The sequence below is a fragment of the Chenopodium quinoa genome, unplaced genomic scaffold (assembly GCF_001683475.1).
Source record: "Chenopodium quinoa cultivar QQ74 unplaced genomic scaffold, ASM168347v1, whole genome shotgun sequence".
Taxonomy (NCBI): domain Eukaryota; kingdom Viridiplantae; phylum Streptophyta; class Magnoliopsida; order Caryophyllales; family Amaranthaceae; genus Chenopodium; species Chenopodium quinoa.
Window position 1 is genome coordinate 340,285 of NW_018742684.1, and position 18,596 is coordinate 358,880.

Below are 18,596 nucleotides of genomic sequence, written 5' to 3' on the forward strand. Positions count from 1 at the left end.
ATGAAGTTCTGGTTGAGCTGACCTCACTGGCTTAGATTCCAAGCCAGGCTAGAATAATGCTTTTTCTTTCAGATACCTAACGAGTAACCCTCTAATGGCAGCCTTCCTTTTGCTCTTCGCAATTCGAGGAAACTTGAGTATCTCATTCATAAAGCCTTATTGGACTCAAGTTTCCATCATAGAGCTGTTTTTTTAATTACTGATGTGAAATATTTTTCCATGTACTTAAGGTGGTTTTAACAAGTATTCATATAGAGAACCATAAAAACAAAAACTAATTTGCTTTAATTACTGTACATATAACTAAAATATACATCGCTATAACTTAGGATTCACTAGGACACCGAGTATTCTTAAAGGAAATCTATCTTCTGGATCAGCCTACATTGTCAAGCGTGGTAGCCAGCAAGAAATACACCAAAAACTAAGACATGGCTACATATTTCACCGCCCTCACCAGGGATCAACTAACCATAGAATATAAATTATCTTCATATACAGCCTCCACAAAATGAATACTGCAGACGTTATGTCAGATTAATTGAGCCCTCGAGATGTTTCTGCCTGCGAACCAACAGTTCCAGAGATAGTTGTAGCACTGGTTGCTGATCGATCTTCCAGTTCTGAGGCTATCCTTCTATTGGCCATCTCCATCTGGACTTGGAGGCTAGGTGGCAATGAAGATGCTGCTAACGCAGATGGTCTAGGAATAGGAGTTTGAGCTGGTTGTGTGACCTGAGTCGCTTGACCCATGTATTGGCTCAAAGCATGAGAATAAGCTTCCCCCGTGAGTGCACCTCGCATTCGGCCACTGGGTCTCCAATTTTGCTCTGACTGAAAATCAATCAAGTTTTCAGGCCTAGTGACAGCCTGAGGTGTTACTACCAAATGCTGGGGCAAGGAGGATGGCATCCTGACTGCCTGTGTATGGAGAGGCGTGCTTTGCAGCTGTCTCCCAAGCGAAGCCTGTGGAGGCAGCTGAACACGTTGGAGAGTGCTCGGTGAGTTGGTAAGCCCGGCTCTGGGGGGGCCTCCATGCGGAAGATCATTGCGAGGAAGTGATGTCCGCGCTAGATGAGGTGGCTGGCTCAATGAGTGATGCCTATTATGCATTAGATGTGGTGGCTGGCTCAACATATGATGCATACCCTGTTGAGAAGAATGATGATTAAACGAAGCAAGTTGTGTAACAAACTAGTCCGGAAAGCTTAAATTGACAGAATCAAAGACAAATTAGTACACAGATATCTTACTGAGGAAGCTGAATGGTTTGGTAGTGAACTGTTTGACAGATGAAGAGGCCTGGCATGTGATTGAAGATGATTCCGCTGCCTTTCAACAGTATTACCAAAAGGGCTAGAAGCGTGTGCATTTGACCCAACAGGACCCTGGAAAGGAGCAGAGGAACCGCTTGCCGCAGGGAATCTCACAGTAGGTCTTGCATGGTGCAGTGGATTAAAAGGGATCTGGGGTACTGGAAGAGCTTGGATAGCAGATGGATCCCTTCTAACATTTCTGGGTATTGAAAGAAAATTATTCAGAAGTTCCTGTGAATATACGTCTTGCAACTGCAAATTATTATGCATAGAATTAGCTGGACAATTAGTCCCTTGAAAGTTGTCAGTCTGCCGATTTAGCGCAGGAGTAACAGCATCTGTCAACACAGGAGTCATCCCATAATTACCAGTTGAGGTACCCGAAACGCCACCAAAATGTGCTTGAGGCCTGATGTTAAAACCAATAGAGCTAGAATTTAACCCTGCCCCAAGAGATGGACTATGCATAGCTTGTGCAGAAGAATATTGATTCAATTCTGTGGTACATCTAGATACTGGTGGTAGGGTTATATTTGAAGGAGCACATGGGCCCTGAATATTATGCTGGATTACAGGTTTTACATCTATTGGCTCACATCGATCAGCAATCTCCATATCATCATCTTCACCAGTTAGATCATACATATTGCTACCTTCCAGAATATCAGAAGATGAATCCAGCTCATGCCCCTCCTGCTGGTTAGCTGATGTATTATCGGGTAATACCTCTTTACGTTTATGGTTGGAAACAGCTGTCCATGAGCCATCTATAGATAGAATTACCTCAGAAATATTCTCCCCTACCTCTTGTAGGACCTAAAAAATAATTGAAGCAATAGTGTTAAAGAGTATAACATATGTAACACCAAAAAAACTAAAAAAAATAAAAAGAGTACAACATATGTAACAAATATGTGGCACAAACTTCCATAGGCAGATTCAACTTGCCTTGACCATCTTCTGATCAACACGAAGATCAGTGAAGCACACAGTTTGATTACAGCTTGGACACCGCCAGGATGGTCGTTTTGACATGATCTCGACATAGTTGCTGAAGTCAAAACACTGCATTTTAAAAAAAAAAAAAAAAGATATATATTTATATATTAAAAAAAAAAACACAATTAAAAGAGAATGAGAGAGCAGGTGATATCAAGTAAGAAAACTCATCCTGACCGAAAAACCCAATCTGTAGATAAATGGCACCTCCCCTACCAACATATAATATTTCCAAACCAATAAGCCCTCAACCTTTCTTTTTCTCAGCCAACATACAATCATTTTCTCACCCTTAACAAAACTAGCAATCTTCTACCATAAACAAAACAAACAACAGAACACAAGTTCCAACCACCAACACAAAAAGTGTCACTTTTTCTTCCAAGAAGGATTTGTGAAGCTAATTATCTTTAAGCTATAGAAATTGTGTGAAAACCAGGCCAACAAACACACAATGTATACAAGGGTCTGTACAACACTTTCAGCAGCACCAGATAATCCATAATCTTACAATCTACTTCCTCGTTTCTTTATAGATGCATCACTTTCTAAATAAGGAAGTTTCAATTTAGATGCATCACTTTCCTTTTTGATTATTTAATTCTCTCTATATCTCTCCAATCACATGGGCCCCACTTATTTTTTTTCTCCCTACCTCTCTCTACTCTAAAAATTGCATAGGAATCCGTAAAAACCAAAATGACGCAACTAAAAAAATGGAGGGAGTATTAATGCTCTCACAAAACAGAATCAAATAGAGGTACAAAATGAGCTTTTACAACATCCAATAAAACATATACGGAATGCAGAAGAGCATAGTTGGAACATATCTAAAGGAGCAATTACCTGGTAGTGCTTACAAGAATTTCCTTTCACTGGCATTTTGATGCGTGTTTTACTGCCAACAAATTAAATAAAAAAAAATAAAATTAGATTAGGTGTCCCTTGATTAGTGAGAAAGACAGCAGTGTTAGTAATGTCAAATTTTGTTTCAGGGAGCAATAGCGTCTCAGGGACTGAGCATTCACGATTAACAGCAGTCAGCAGTGACATGGATTATGATGACAGCACAAATAAAAGGCAAAGAGGCAGGAAAAAACCAAAAAAAAAAAAAAAAAAAAAAAAAAAAAAAAAAAAAAAAAAAACTGAGATGGTAGATATACATGACTACAATGTGGAGGGAAGTGCAATTAAGGAATACAACAGAGATAGGAGGCTAGTAGGGGTGTCCATTTGGTTTCGGTTTGGATTTAGGCCAATCCAATCTGAATTTTAATTTGGTTTTCAATGTTTCAATCCGATCCGAATTACTCTCCCATCCAATTCGATTACTTGGATCCGATCCGAAAATATGAATTAAAGTACAATAATTTTTAGCATCTAGCGGTAATAAAAATAAAAATGCAATTAAAAAATAACATTTGTTCAAGCCTTAATATTAATACAAGTCTTGTAAAAAATCATGATTAAATTAAATTGTTCAACATCAAGGCAATATAAATTAATGCTAAGCTAATACAAGTATACAACTACAAGGACCACCATTACACCAACCCATGCACCATATAAAATCAGCAAACTACAAGAACCATGCACCACCATATATCAGCATCCATCAGCAACTTTCAACAGGCAGCAGCTTAATTAAGATAGCAAGGAAGCGTATTCATAAATGTTTAATTTTACAATTCGGTTTTCGGTTAAGTTTGGATCCAATTAGGGTCAAACCAATCCAATCCGAATTTTCATAAAATCTCAATCCGATCCGATTTGAAGTTTGGATCAGATCCAAATTGATAATTCAGTTTGGATTGGCTTGGATTTCAGTTTTAATCCGAATTATGGACACCCCTAGAGGCTAGAGAAGTTGGCTAGCTTTCCGACTTTCAACCTTGAGGCCAGCGGTCAAATCTCACCCATCCCCCCTTAGATGAGCCTTATCCTTATCATTACAAAAACAAAGCAAACAATAATCACGAATACAGCAATACTGTATCAGCATTACTACTAGATAGGCGTTAATTTGCATTAAGCAACCCGATACAGTGCAAGATTTTAGGTACATCACATTTATCTATGTCCATTGCACCTATGAGTGAAAACTCCACAAAATCCACTAGTAAATTCAGGAGTAAAATTGACTAAGAAACAGAGGCACAGAGTGAAAGACACTGTAAACATTAGACAAAACTTACCTTATAGGGCAGTTAAGACTAACTCGGGATGGCCCTTCAATAATCTCAGAATCTGACCATAAATAAAAGAGAGAGCAATCAAAGATCTAGTATGTCATTCTAGTAAAAAATCAATGAAAATGCTCAACCATGATTGAGCAGCTGCACTGGTGAGCAATTACAGACAAAGTAGTATTAATCTGGAATTTTATTCACCAATTATTTACAGTCAATTTATTTTAGATTGGGGAAAAAGTTCAGGGAGTAATCATGCCTTTTACAGTAATTTAGCAAATAGATGATTTTGCCTTTACTTCAAACGTTAATGTCAATGAAGTTGATGAGTTAATGACAGTCAATTGCGATGGTAAGGCAATGATGATGATGAAGACAGTAGAAGACAGAAAATCAGGTGGATGATAAGGTCAGAAGGGTGGAGTGGGAGACAAAGTCAGGGGAGGTAAGAACGAGGCAGGTGGAAGAGCCAGAAAACCACAAGTTGGAGAACGAGAGAAAATTAAAGGAAAGAGGAGACAAATTGTAAAGGCTTATTATAAAGAATAGCATAAAACTAGCCTGATGGTTGTAATAACACTACACTAAGGAAACACTAGCTTCTCCCGCAGACAGCTACCACACACACACACAAAACCAAAAAAAAAAAAAAAAATTGTTATACCTAATACTTCCTATTATATATATATATATATATATATATATATATAAAAAAAAAAAATAAACCATGCAGTTCCAATAAATAATTTAGAAAGTTTAAAAAAGAGCCTATATATGTATGTATATAATTCCTCTGTTCCACAAATATTGCAACAAGGATGAAATTACGCATCCCAAAGCGAATTCTATATGTTCAATATCTATAATTATATAAGAATAAAAACTATAAAAAGTGATATTGTGAAAGTATTTTACGAGACGAATCTAACACGACCCTACATGACTATATTTTAATTCACGTATAAATCATAATATGTGGTCAAACAAGCGTGATGAATAGTGCAAAAGTCTGGTTGTTGCAATATTACTAGAACAAAGGAAGTATAAAAGAAGAAAAATAAAAGAGACTGAAGCAGAAGTTTATATATTTTTTGTTAAAGCAAATTGCTTGCATGCACCAAACCCCAGACAAATCTGAAACTATAAACCCATATACTCTCAATCACTGTCACCAACAATCTCACAGCATACCTGAGCTTAATGCAGCATATGCGGGCTGATCATAATCTGGAGGAACTGGAAGAGCAGAAAATGGTATGACACTCATAAGAGCAATGGAGAGAATGCAATGACCTTCACATCAAGTAGAGGATATCTCATAAGCCACTTTAAAAAAAAATTAAAAAAAATGTAGTTCAGACTCTCATGTCAAATGGAAAATACCATTGAATTGTCCCACCACTTGAAGGAGATTTATTCCATATTTTAAAGAGCTATTGACTATAGTTGGAAGCTGAGGCCCGTGGTCCTGATAAACAAGAACCCACTTTAGAGATGGACAAAGAGAGAAGGGGGGGAAGGGGGGGTGGGGGGACCTGACATCAGCAATGAAATTCTAATACTCGTGATTAATTACAAACCATCGACGAACTGCTTCTATGATCCACAGCATTGCCATTGAGCAAGATACTGCACAAATCCATAAAGAAAAAAGGTAAGCAGGGACAATCTAGAAATTTAAAAGAAGAGGATTAGAGGAGCAGACTACATACTTCACCTGTCGAGGGGTAACAATACAAGATGATGTATCTATGTTGTCTTTCATAGCCACGAACAAATACTGTGATATTAGAAAGCAAAATGATGGATTAAAAATGTTACCTTTAGGATAGGCAGAAACTAAAAAAGCAAGAAAACACTGGGTCAATAATGAAGTGATCAACAAGATACTGAGTCAAACAATGGAACTTAAGTAAAAACAGCCCTTGTCTCTATCAATAAGATTAAGTTATATAAGAATATCGCCAACAAAGTGTCGAGGGTTAATTATTTACACCAACAGCCAGCAAATGAGTGTCTAGTGTCAGCCAACTATATAGCCTATACTCTAATTATGCTCTGCGTGTAAAACACTCCCCAAATCAACAGCATTAAATCAACTATTAAACTCCTTTCTTTAGTCACAAACATTTGCCAATCCAAATCTTGGGGTAACACTTGACATGTTACATCAGACAAAATCAAATGGCTGGTCAGCATTCTGCACTTCATATTCATTCTAAAGTGCCATCTTGTCATTATAATTTCAAACAGAAGTACAAGAGATCAACCTCTGTCCTTGAAAAGGTAAGATTGTTCAAAAATCTAAATACATTCTCCCACAGTCCCATCCACCTCAAGACATGACCTCTAAAGAATCAAAATCTTCATTCTGCCAAAGCAAACAGTACTGTTAAATGTGACTTGTAGGCATGTACAGCATGTGACTTGAATATCATAGGCCATAAATTCCAATTTCCAAATATGCTAAATTTCATGATTCTTTCATTGCCCCATTGGCCATTTGAAAACTCACAACAAATGTGATAGCAATTAAAAATGTCATTCTTTAGAAACAAACAATGATTTGAATATTGAATGAGAAACCTACAGAAACTCAAAGGTACGATATCATAACCACCCTCACCTAAAATATCTTAAACTCGGGATATATTTCATACATGCTTAAGTTTTGTATCTCTATAAAAATGAAAGAATGACGCGAAAGATGTTTCCACTCCAAGTTCACTGGAATATATTCATATTCCACCAAAATTCCAAAACCATCAGTCCACCAATATATTATACAGAAAGGGTAAAAAAACAAAAAACAAAATAAAACATTGGGCAAATCCATTTAAAACTTTGAAGATGTTTGACATTTACAATTTTTTCTATATCTGAAAAACTGCTGCAGTTGAAACAGATGGCAACTCATCTCAGTATCTCAGACCAAGAGTCCCTCTGGATTAATTAGATTACAGTTTAAAGAATAAAACTTTAGGAACTATGTTGCAGGGCTTTGCTACTGAATCAACCTCTCTTTCAACATTTTTCTGTGCATTAAGTGGTCAAATGATAACAAGTGCAGATACAAAGGGAATTGAAGGATATAATCAAACAAAGGAAAATATGGCACCCAGGAGTGATACTGCTTCAAGCTGACTGACAAGGACAAAAGCAGGAGTGCAGGACTCAGGAGCTTATAATCAAATAAAAATATGGTACTCTTAGCTTATAGTGCAAATTGCAAAAGAACTACAATGGCTAAAAAGTGGAACCTGATACAGGCAAATACTTCAACAAGCAACAAACAAAACAATGTTGTAGTTGTAGACCAGATTAAGGTTAAATCTTCATCTTGGACATATTGTTACTGGAAAGACAGAGAGAGCACTATTGACAGAATAAAATTCAGAGGACCAGAAGCAATTCAGTACATTCGCGAAAGGGTTGCAGCCTAAGGGTATTCTACTTAAAAGGAATATTTTAGATAAAAACCTCTGATGTGTGGACCTGTGATTCATCATAATTTCTCCCACAATATTTATCAGCATGACACATTAAGAATAGGCTTGGTTCCACAGCTATTTGGTTCATACTTCCTACCAAGTAAATGTCATGAACTAAAAACTCCTATATTTTTGGTTGGAAGAAATTGATGAGATTGAAAACTAGTGGGACCAAGTGTAATGGTTGAGAGAGTAAAGGTGTGGTCCCCTATAACTAGAAGTAGCATGGGGCAAAAGTAGTCATTTGAAGTGTTTAAAAATAGATGGTTTGTCGGAAAAAAAAAAAGGTCAATAAACGCAAAATGATAAGCTAAAAAGTTGTTGGCTAAGCGAAGCAGCAAAGAAGAATGCAAGGAGTCTTAACCAATGTGCCTAACATGAAAACAATAGTAAATCCCATAATCTCCATCCAATCTCCAACCTGCCATTACAAGCTAATCCACTCCACAATTAGGTTCCAAACTTATTCTTCAAGATCCTCCATATTATTAATTAATTCCAGACACCTAAAACTAACATACTACTCCGTATTTAAACTTCACTTCAGAGTGGCAATCCTCTTCCACTTTTGGGATGTTTCAAACTTGATTGTCCTAACGATTCAATTTCTCTCTCTGCATTTAGTGCAATACTTCATTACTTTTTTTTTTTTTTTTTTTTTTCGCTCTACACTTCTCTTAAAATACAGCAACAACACATAAAAGGCCTAACAGGAAAAATGAAGTATTAAAATTCAATCACGACTATAAACAGTATGCATGTCAGTTAATTGATAAACAAGTGTGAAGATATTATTTCAACCACTTATATCATAATGTTCTTCATCACTACGAAATAAAGATTAAAAACATAACATGATTCCATGATTACCTCATATTGGACAAAAATTTAAGTGTATTATTGGTATAGCAGCCTATCAGCATCAATCCAAGTCTTTAGAGAGTTATACCTCCCCTTAACACCACTAATTCCAGTATCACACACACAATATTACTATATATATTTCACACCAAGCCAAATATAAAAAAAGAAAAAGAAAAAAAAAAAGGATTACTGCACTGATACGGTAGTACGGTACCCTTGCTATTTCTAAATACATGTCGTTTTCAAATAATTATAAAAAATAGTAATAATTATTATTTTAAAGTGAATATTTGACATAATTTCATCAAATATATTTTAAATTTTGTAACAAATATACATATTGACTTCTAGGAGATGTTGATGGTCCCTTAAAAAACGATAACGAGAAGGATTAAGAAACAGAGAGTTAACAAGATAAGTTTCTTCCATCCAAAAGAAAACTACTTCAGTTGAAGCTAAAAAAAATAAAAAAAATAAAAATAAATAACTTACTATTTTCTCTTCTTTAGCTATTTTTATGTCCTTGGAGATGTGAAAATCAACCAAGTGAGTCCCATATCCTGGCTGCACCAAATGCCAGAAACAGTAAATGTGCAGATTTCAAAATGTAGCCAAAAATAGATTCAAGCTATCCCACTCAATAAAGGTATGGCTAAAAAAACTTGACTCAATTGGATACTAGTATGCTTTTAACCAAAACAAAGGAGATAATACATTACATAGGGATTAGAAGTATACCTCAACTTCAAGAGACGCAATAACATGGCCTAATTTAAATCGTGGATAATACCTATAAATGTAGGGGGAAATAAGTTACTTAAACAAGAAAGGACAAAATTTTGACTAAATACAAAATACTTCCCTTTCTAAGAATAATAGATGAACAAGTAATCAATATTTCACATTCAAAATCTACAGTTTTGGTTAGAACTTTTCCATTGTCATAATAGTAGTGGAAACCATAAGCCTCTCAAGTCGTCACCAATCTGCAGTCTTTTGACTAGCAAGGAGATTGTTTAAAAAAAAATTAAGCCATGGGATTGCCCAATACATTAGTATTTACTATATTCTGAGGTTCCCAATGGAGGACACAAAATGCCAAAAAAAAATCATAATCAAGTTGGGATGCATTCTTGCAACCTCTGCCTCCTTATGGCCTCACACCATAATACCATATAACATATAGGGTTGACTAATAGACAGTTAACATGAATCTGGAACCTCTAACAATTCTAGCACAGTTATATGTTACAGTTTCTATTTTCTGGAGAGCATCTTATTGCAATCTCTTACTTCCTTTCATTAGCCTGTTAACCATTATTCACACGTGTAAGTACTAAGCAACAAGGTAAGGAGCTTCATGATCATGATTAAAGAAAAAATAATTTAGTATTGATATTAATCTCTTCATCTACACAATCTTCTTGTATTACATTTTTTAATATCTGCAAAAATCTTCTTCATACTTTAAATGGAAACCTCACCCATCCAAGCCAAGTGTATAAATTGGAAATTCACATGACACCTCTCACTCACTAAATCTCCTTTAATCTGTTTTGTTTTATTTATTCCCTTACTATCGACCAAAATATCTGCGATACTACTAAACCCCTAGACGAATGCCCATACCTAACAGAAATATTTGAAAGGAAGGAGTATATGACAAACAAGACATGAGGTTAGTACCTGGCCATTATGGTAGAAACAGTTGGCAGAAAATTACACACTTCAGTGTTACCGTCTTTTTTTGTCACGAAGAAGCATGAAACCTACAAGGGAAATATCAAAAGATAAGCTTCAACAAAAAGATCAAATTGAACAGGAAAACAAGAAAGTTCAAAACTAAGCAATGAGATACCACCTCATCTGCAAGATTCAGAAGTTCTTTCGTATCCTGGGCACTGAACCATCCGAGTTTGCAAGCATTCTGTGCATATTCAAAAAATGCTTAGCACAAACATGCACATGTATTTAAGCTCAAAAGCTGCAAGAACCACATGGGTACATGTAACACTCACTAAGCATTCAAAATAGGGTAAAATTCAATGAAGAGATGAGCAATCATTAGCTTAATAAGGAACTTAAATTTTGCAGATAATTTGAGGGAGTCATTTTCCGTAGAACCCAAGTCCTCTAATCAAAATTACAAGAGTTTATTCATATTTACTATCCCATGAAAAGCAGAAAAATAAGTACAATAATACAATACTCCCTCCGTCCCTAAATTACATTCCTGGTTTCTATTTGGGTATTCCAAAATTACATTCCTCCTTTCCATTTTTAGTAAGTTTTTTTTTCCCAACTATCTCAAATCAACCCTCTTTTTCTGTTATATATTTAATGCTTTCTCACTCTTACTATCCTAATCTCACTCTTATTTTCTCTCTCCATCGTTTTTCTCAAGTTTGTACTTCCCATAACTAACCTAATGAATATGATTGGTTCTTAATTTTCAATTAGAAGCATGTTATTGGTCCTTTTTTTTTTGCAAAGGATTGATGACACAACATCATTATTAATCATTAATCTATCTTTATTTTACTCAAAGACATCATTTAATGTTTTGTATTTCCCATTGAAATATTTCATTATTGTTATTTGTCTTATTCTTTCCTCCTTAATTCCCGGGTAATTTTACAAACAAGAATGTAATTTAGGGAAAGACGGAGTAAATAAATAAATGGAAAGGGAGAAAAGGAAAGAGAATCTTAGAAACACAACAAATCTAACATAAGGGTGCTTTAACATCTTCATTACTTATCAAAAAAGGGTGCTCAATCAATTCTTAGGACTTGTTCTGGTGTTTCTGGTGTTGTCTATTGTGTTAAAACAAAAGGTTTGGTTTGGTCTTTCTGGTGTGGTCTAATGTGTTAATTCAACTAAACTTTCACTACATATTTACACTAACCTATAAGAAAAAACATTATCAACTTGGATCTTGTTAGATTTCTTTCACCACAAACTTTTCCAATATGTAATTTCATTGGGTTAAGCAATCAGTGAACAAGAATCAAAAGTTCAGGTGTAGTGTGATTTGAATATTTATGGTCTAATCTAGTCTGATTTTGACAAGAACAAATAACAATTATCTGAAAAAAGTTAAGACTGTTGGAGAAAACAGGTCCTTGGGAGAGTGTTAAATGCCACCATTCCCCACCTCTAATTCTACATACATAATAAAAACTTGAAAAATAAGAATCAAAATATCCCATAGAAATGGAATTGAATTAATTAAATGAAGAAATGCACCCACTAGGCCACTACAAAGATCGTAATAAAAATGATTGCTTTCTCACCAAGCAAATGCCAACACTAAGCAAAACTATAATAAGTGACATACCTTAACAGAGATCATAAGCACCATGATAGATGCTTGCAGAAAGATTTCATCTTTTCGGCTACACACCTATGAGAAAATGATATAAAGCTCAGAATGCTGTTGAAGTATGAAAGCAAAGCTCAAGACAGTGAGCTCAAAGCCAATGTTTCAGGAGAAAGACAGAATTATTAATTGATGGGAACACCTTTTTCAAAACTGGAGGCAACTTTGAAGCATGGGCTGGCACCTCGTTGTTTGCAAGCCCATAGTCTATTCCCCTGCATTTCATTTTAAGCAAAGCATATAAATCAAATGATGCTGTGAAACAATAAAATTAATCTAAATGATGATCCAGGTCAAAAAGAAAATAAGAAAATAAGAGATGTGGTTTATAATTTATCAATATATCAGTCCTACTATATTCATGTACTGGCAATGTCTGCTAATAAAAGGGTAAAATCAACTCCATGAGTTTAAAAACATCAATGTATCAGCAAATACCAGAGGATATGATTCAAAAATGTCCAATGGCATACAATAGATCCCCACATCTACTGAATTCTTATATATTTTTATTTGGTAAGAGATTATATTGCTTGAGATATCAACCTAGGACACTTTATTCCCCATAACACCTTTAATTCTATTCGTCACCGAACTTGTACATCTTGCCATCCTACATAACCGAAGAAATGGTAAGCAATTTTATGTTATAGATAGCTACATCTCTCACACGCCAAATCTTAAATACTACAGCTGCCACTGCTGCTATCTCAAGCCTCTTCCTAAAGTTTTACTTATTTGTTCTTCTGTCAATCCATCTTAGAAATTAAAAAATGCCCAAATCAGTAGTTTTGGCACCTCTCAATCCAGTTTTTGATGCTCTGCATGCACTTTACTGAGCTCACAGTCAAAAAAAATAAGTGTTTTAGGATTCATAAATCACATCTCTTATCACAGCTAGCGCAATTTTCTGTTCTACATATTTTCAAGTTGAATAACTTGTGCCTTAATTGCAATCTACCAATCAATGCAAAACCATGAACCTGTTCCATACTCCCTCCTTTTTAGTGACACACTTTCCAAAATTGGCCTATTTTTTAGACACACTTCCCCATTTGGAAACATTCTAATATACTTTATCATATCTCTCTCCTTTGGCCCCTACTACTACATTGCAAACTATTTTTCTCTCTTCAATTCTCATAGTCCCCACTCTTACATTTCAAATTATTTCTCTCCACTCGAATCCTACATTTATGAATAAACTATTAAAACTATCACTTTCTCAGTTCTCATAATACTAATTCTCCAACAAATCTCACTACCGTAATGCGACTACTTTAAACACCCTATGATTCTCTTAAACTTCAAGCAAAAGCCAGTCACTTAAATATAAAAAGGGAGCACATTGTTACTCCACAGTTGAATCTGCTTAAGCCTAATGAGCCTTGCATAGGTCTTAGACTCTTAGCTATACTATATGATGGAGTGGTCATCCATATGTCATTCAGCATAGCAAAATTTAAGACTGGATATTTGGATTTCACATTACATATACATTTCCAAGCCCAACTAGCACTACTCGTAGCTTCGTTAGTATTCCTTCTCATCATTGCCTTAATGTAAAGTCATAGACAGTGTGCACCCATCAATGCTTAACTTCAAATGTATTACCACAAAAAATCCAACCCATGTACGAACATAAATCATACTACACAATTATTTTGAATTCACTAATTAAGTTCTCAGTAGGCCACTACCTACCTCTTCCAAGTCCTTAGCACCTAAGTGACCTAAGACAGACTAACTCTGCATGTACATAATTCAGACAACTATGCTCTATGACTATAAAGTTAAAATTCCAAAGTAGCTACCAACATTTGCAACTCATAAAATTGTAATGCGGAAATGAATAAACAACCGACGACATATAATCAACAGAGATATGATGTAGTGCATGATTAATTCACGCACATCAGTCCAATAGCTGTAACTTAAAGCCAGAAAGTTCAATTTAAAATTAAAAGCCCTTGTAAGGGAAAAAGGGCATCACAAGCGCTATCTCAGATTCTTACAATACCATCAGTTCCCTTCTCTGATTGTCTTACAATTTCCAGAGTAAGTCAAAAAGTAGTAATTATAGAGGGATAAAAATAAGAAAGTGTTTAAATCATGAGCAACCAAGTTTGCTTGCCTTAAAGCATGCGGGCTATTGCCTCCTTGAAAATCCTGGTTATGTCGAAGAGCTTCATCGACCAAATTGTCCAGCCTTCTAAATAATTGAACATCAAGCACATAACAAACATGGTTACTTACGCCTTTAGCCCCCGCCATTCACCTTAAAAACCATACAAACAACATGATCTCTCTTCTTCCGTGCTACTACACGCCTACACACCCAACCAATTTAACCTAAATCACCAAAACTCCCAAAAAAAAAATCACAATCAAGCAACAACTCTGCAAGCTTCAGAAATCAACACTAATTACTAAGGGCTTGTTTGGCATCATTTTTTGTTTTGAGTTTTCTGTTTTTTTTAAAACTAAAAAACAAAAGCAGGAAACAAGAAAAAAGTGTTTCCACTTTTCTGTTGTCAGTTTTTAAAATTAACATGATTTTAAATAAGTCTAAATAACTTTTTATTCATTATGTGACGTATATAATATACTTTCAAAAAACAAAAAAAACAAAAAACCAAAAAACAGAAAACTACGGCGATACCAAACAAACCCTAAGTTACCAACACCATCAACCTAACCTAATTTAGCATCAAAATCAAATCTTCTTCGCCACTTCAAAAATGACAACAATTAGTAATATCAACAACAACAACAAAAAAATGTGAAACTTTTAGGGTTACAAAGAGAGAAAAAAAACCTGGAAAGAGCAAGACAAAGATGATGAAATTTTTCAGGGTGTTCGGAAGTTTGTGCGCACATGTTAAGCTGCTCCGCAACAGCAATCACACGGCACGCATTCACCTCCAGCGCTAATTGCAACGGAGTCTTCCCCGAACCGCCGTCGTTTACCGGTGCCGGCACTTGATAAACCACGCTCATTCCACCCACACTACACCAAAAATTCAGCAAATTAAGTCAAATTCCAACATTAATCAAACAACAAAATTGCAAAATTAGGTCAGATTTCTACATTAATCAAACCAAATTAACCGAATCGTAGCAAAATTAGGGCAGATTTCACAAAAATATCAACAAATTGAACCATAATGTGATACTCACCGGGAGTTTCAAACCTTCGCCGGAAATCGTTTGCCGGAAATTGTTCGCCGGAGTGTTGTTCTATTTATCGATCTCACTATTTGTTTTCAGAGAGTTTGGGAGTGAAGAAGTTCGAGAAAGTGGAGGAGAAGTTGAGTAAGAGATTTTATATACCACGTACAAAGGTTGTTATTGTCTGTGGTCGCGTGCACCGTAGAGATAAATTGTGGACCGTATATTTCTACTTGTGATTGAGTGATCTACGGTTAGAATTGTACTCAAGGAAAAGTAGGTGTTTTATTCGCTCCCTTTTTTTTGGCAAAATTTTGAATGTTTACTGTTGCTCGCGCCGAACGATTTGCACATCCAAATCCAAACATCTAGTGTGCATTCTGACTTTAAGCGATGAGTCTATAACGCTAGTGAGATATGAATTGGATACGAAAAAATTAAGTTAGCCTAAGAAATTTTTAAAATACTGTATTTGATTAATACGTTCAACATGATATGGCATATTTATTTAAAGGCAAAAGCTAAGAGCATCTCCAATGGTTAGTTTTAGGGTCTTGCTTGCAATATTTAAAAATATTAAAACTGTAGTTTGACCATTGGAACAAAATTGACATACCTGCTTGGAAGAGCAGCACTGCTCACTTGAGCAACACTGCTTGGAAATTTTCAAGATTTATATATTATTTTAAAAAATTGGAGAGTGGTATGCACGGCTAATGGAAATGCTCTACGTGATCTACAATTGCTCAAAAGATAATGCAACAACTTTCTTTTTTTTTATCTTTTTCTAAAAAAAAAACATTTTAAAATCAGTTTTCATCTTTATCAGAAGGTGTAACTGACATGCTCTAGCTAATGTTGACTAATGTGCTTCCTAGCTTATAGGTTATAGGTATACTTTGTTTTATTCTTTTTGTTAAAAAAATTAGTAACATTCATTATATTCGTAAGATCACTTGTACAAGATTATAAGTATTTTAAGATTTAAAATTTTTTATTACGTTATATATGATAACAAATTAGACTTTGTCAATAAAAGATTTTGCCAAAATTTTAGCCAATGTACAATATTTGGTAACCATATTTAACTTTGAATTATTAGCTAATGCATCTATAAATAAGTTTTTTAACCTTAAGAATACAACCAGTATATTGTTTCAAAAAAAACATAATCTACAAATACTTTCATATCTACAATTAATTCCTCGTAAAAAATTTGGATGGATGATACGGATAATCCATTTAGTAAACATTTTGGTTTGGGAAATTCATCAAATAGTGGAAATTTCACCTCCGAAAATTCCTACCCTCAAACACACTACCACCCTGGCTACTATTATCCCAATACTACAATGCCTAATTTGCAAGACAACATGTCAAGCTACCATCCTCGGGACCCGAAGAGGCTTTTGTTTAAGGAAAAGCAAGAGAGTGCAAGGAAAGATGTTGAGAGGGCATTTGGGGTACTCCAATCTCGTTTTGCTATAGTTCGTGGGCCTGCACGTTGTTGGCATAAACGCAATATCCACGATATTATGGATGCGTGTATTATATTACATGATTGTTGAAGACGAGCGTCACACTTATAACAAAAACTTTCCTAACGATGAATTTTCACCAAGTGTTGTTGATGATGTGCATCAAGGACATGAAGAGAATTTTGAGTCATATCTTGAAAGAGATGCAACAATCCGAGATAGACAAATGCATCACCAGCTAAAGGCTGATTTAGTTGAGCATATTTGGTCACGTTTTGGTAGCTATAACTTGAATTGATTTTAAGTTGCTAAGTTGTTTTTTTGTTTTGTTTTTTTTTTTGTTTTTTTTTTTGTTTAAGGAATGTTGGTTTGTTAATTAGTTTTATTTAGTTGTATTGTCAAATGTTGATAATAAAATATGCAAATAAATTTAGGGAGAAAAGTTATCAATATTTTTTTTTTTAAAAATGGAAAAGGTTATCAATTCTCTTGATGAAAATATTAAATACTTCGTACAAGCTCAAATAATTAAATCGCAAGCAAGTCGTCTTATAATACGAGTACAAAACAACTTATATGAAATTATATAAATTATTGCATATAAATTTTAATATTGATAGCAGGCACAACTTATAAAATTATATTATAAATTAGAATTTTTTTGGTAAAAGTAAGTAAAATAGCAATGAAATTTTCAGCTCATATAGTGTAGTAAATAAAGTATTACATGCAAGCTAAAAAATTATATAGCCAACCATTAGAGTACTTTGTAGCTTGAAATAATGATGTGGCAAATCAAGCAACAACTTCTTATAGCTTGCCATTGGAGTACTTTGTAGCTTAAATAGGTTGTAGCCTTAAAAATGAATGAACATGACAAAGCAAGCTACAAGCCTTTGTAGCTTACCATTGGAGATGCTCTAATAAGGGCCCCCGGGGCGTTGGATAAGATAATTAAAATGCAAATATTAGAGTAAAATTAACATTAATTACACCGAACGATGCGTGATTTTGTCATGAATTCCTAACTTAATACCATTTTAACCAATATAATTTATCCTTATCTAACGCCCCGGGGCGCTCGTTAGCAAGATCGTTATTTAAATAGGTTAGGTTAGTGTTGTGATTTTTAAGACGAAATTAATGCGACTACAAAAATTGATAATTTATGAGCTAATATGTTTTCATATAACAGGATTACATTATACGAACTAGACACGGGAAAATTGGGTTAGTATTAAGGGTTTTCGACACATATAATTAAACGAGTCAATACGACACAACACGTTTACTAAATGAGTCAACCTTGTGTTGAGGTTGCCCAACGCATTTAATTTCAAACATGAACACCATTGCACGACACGACACGGTTGCTAGCTCTAATGGAATTTAGTACTATGATAATAGTTGATGAGGCTCAAACTTGTGAATTCTATGTCACATAATGAGTTAATGTATCAATTTGTGTGCAACTAGTTTTTGTCGTGAAATCGAGGCACTTACGTTATTTTTTTGCCAATTTCGAGCCAGTGTTCAAGTTTTAATACACAAAAAAGGCATTTACGTTTTTTTTTTTTTTTTTTGAAATATGAGTTCAATTTGGATCTGTAAGGTTAACATAACCCCCAAAGCCTTTAACGAAATATTTTCCAACGCGTAAATCGGCAAAAAAAAAATTAAAAAAAAGGAAAGTGGGCCCCACTAAC

The 18,596-nt window shown here is 34.8% G+C and overlaps 2 protein-coding genes across 3 annotated transcripts; one reads left to right on the top strand and one right to left on the bottom strand.

The window, feature by feature from the left end:
* Nucleotides 1–262: 262 nt before the first annotated feature.
* On the bottom strand, nt 263–15,561 carry LOC110722605 (E4 SUMO-protein ligase PIAL2-like). 2 transcript variants are annotated; one of them, XM_021901871.1, is made up of 18 exons: nt 15,422–15,561; nt 15,060–15,251; nt 14,376–14,453; nt 12,384–12,456; nt 12,200–12,265; nt 10,721–10,786; nt 10,546–10,628; nt 9,598–9,649; nt 9,352–9,423; nt 6,217–6,284; nt 6,085–6,133; nt 5,888–5,972; nt 5,696–5,797; nt 4,511–4,562; nt 3,162–3,213; nt 2,265–2,381; nt 1,254–2,132; nt 263–1,149 (listed from the first exon to the last, which is right to left on the bottom strand). In XM_021901871.1, the coding sequence occupies exons 2-18, from the start codon at nt 15,239–15,241 to the stop codon at nt 538–540; spliced, it is 2,688 nt and encodes an 895-aa protein (XP_021757563.1). In that variant the 5' UTR covers nt 15,242–15,251; nt 15,422–15,561; the 3' UTR covers nt 263–537. The 2 variants fall into 2 exon arrangements, with proteins under 2 accessions (XP_021757563.1, XP_021757564.1); XM_021901872.1 differs by lacking the exon at nt 14,376–14,453.
* Nucleotides 15,562–16,764: 1,203 nt separating this feature from the next.
* Nucleotides 16,765–17,188, top strand: LOC110722498. The gene is made up of 2 exons (XM_021901767.1): nt 16,765–16,915; nt 16,983–17,188. The coding sequence occupies exons 1-2, from the start codon at nt 16,765–16,767 to the stop codon at nt 17,186–17,188; spliced, it is 357 nt and encodes a 118-aa protein (XP_021757459.1).
* The last annotated feature ends 1,408 nt before the right edge of the window (nt 17,189–18,596 follow it).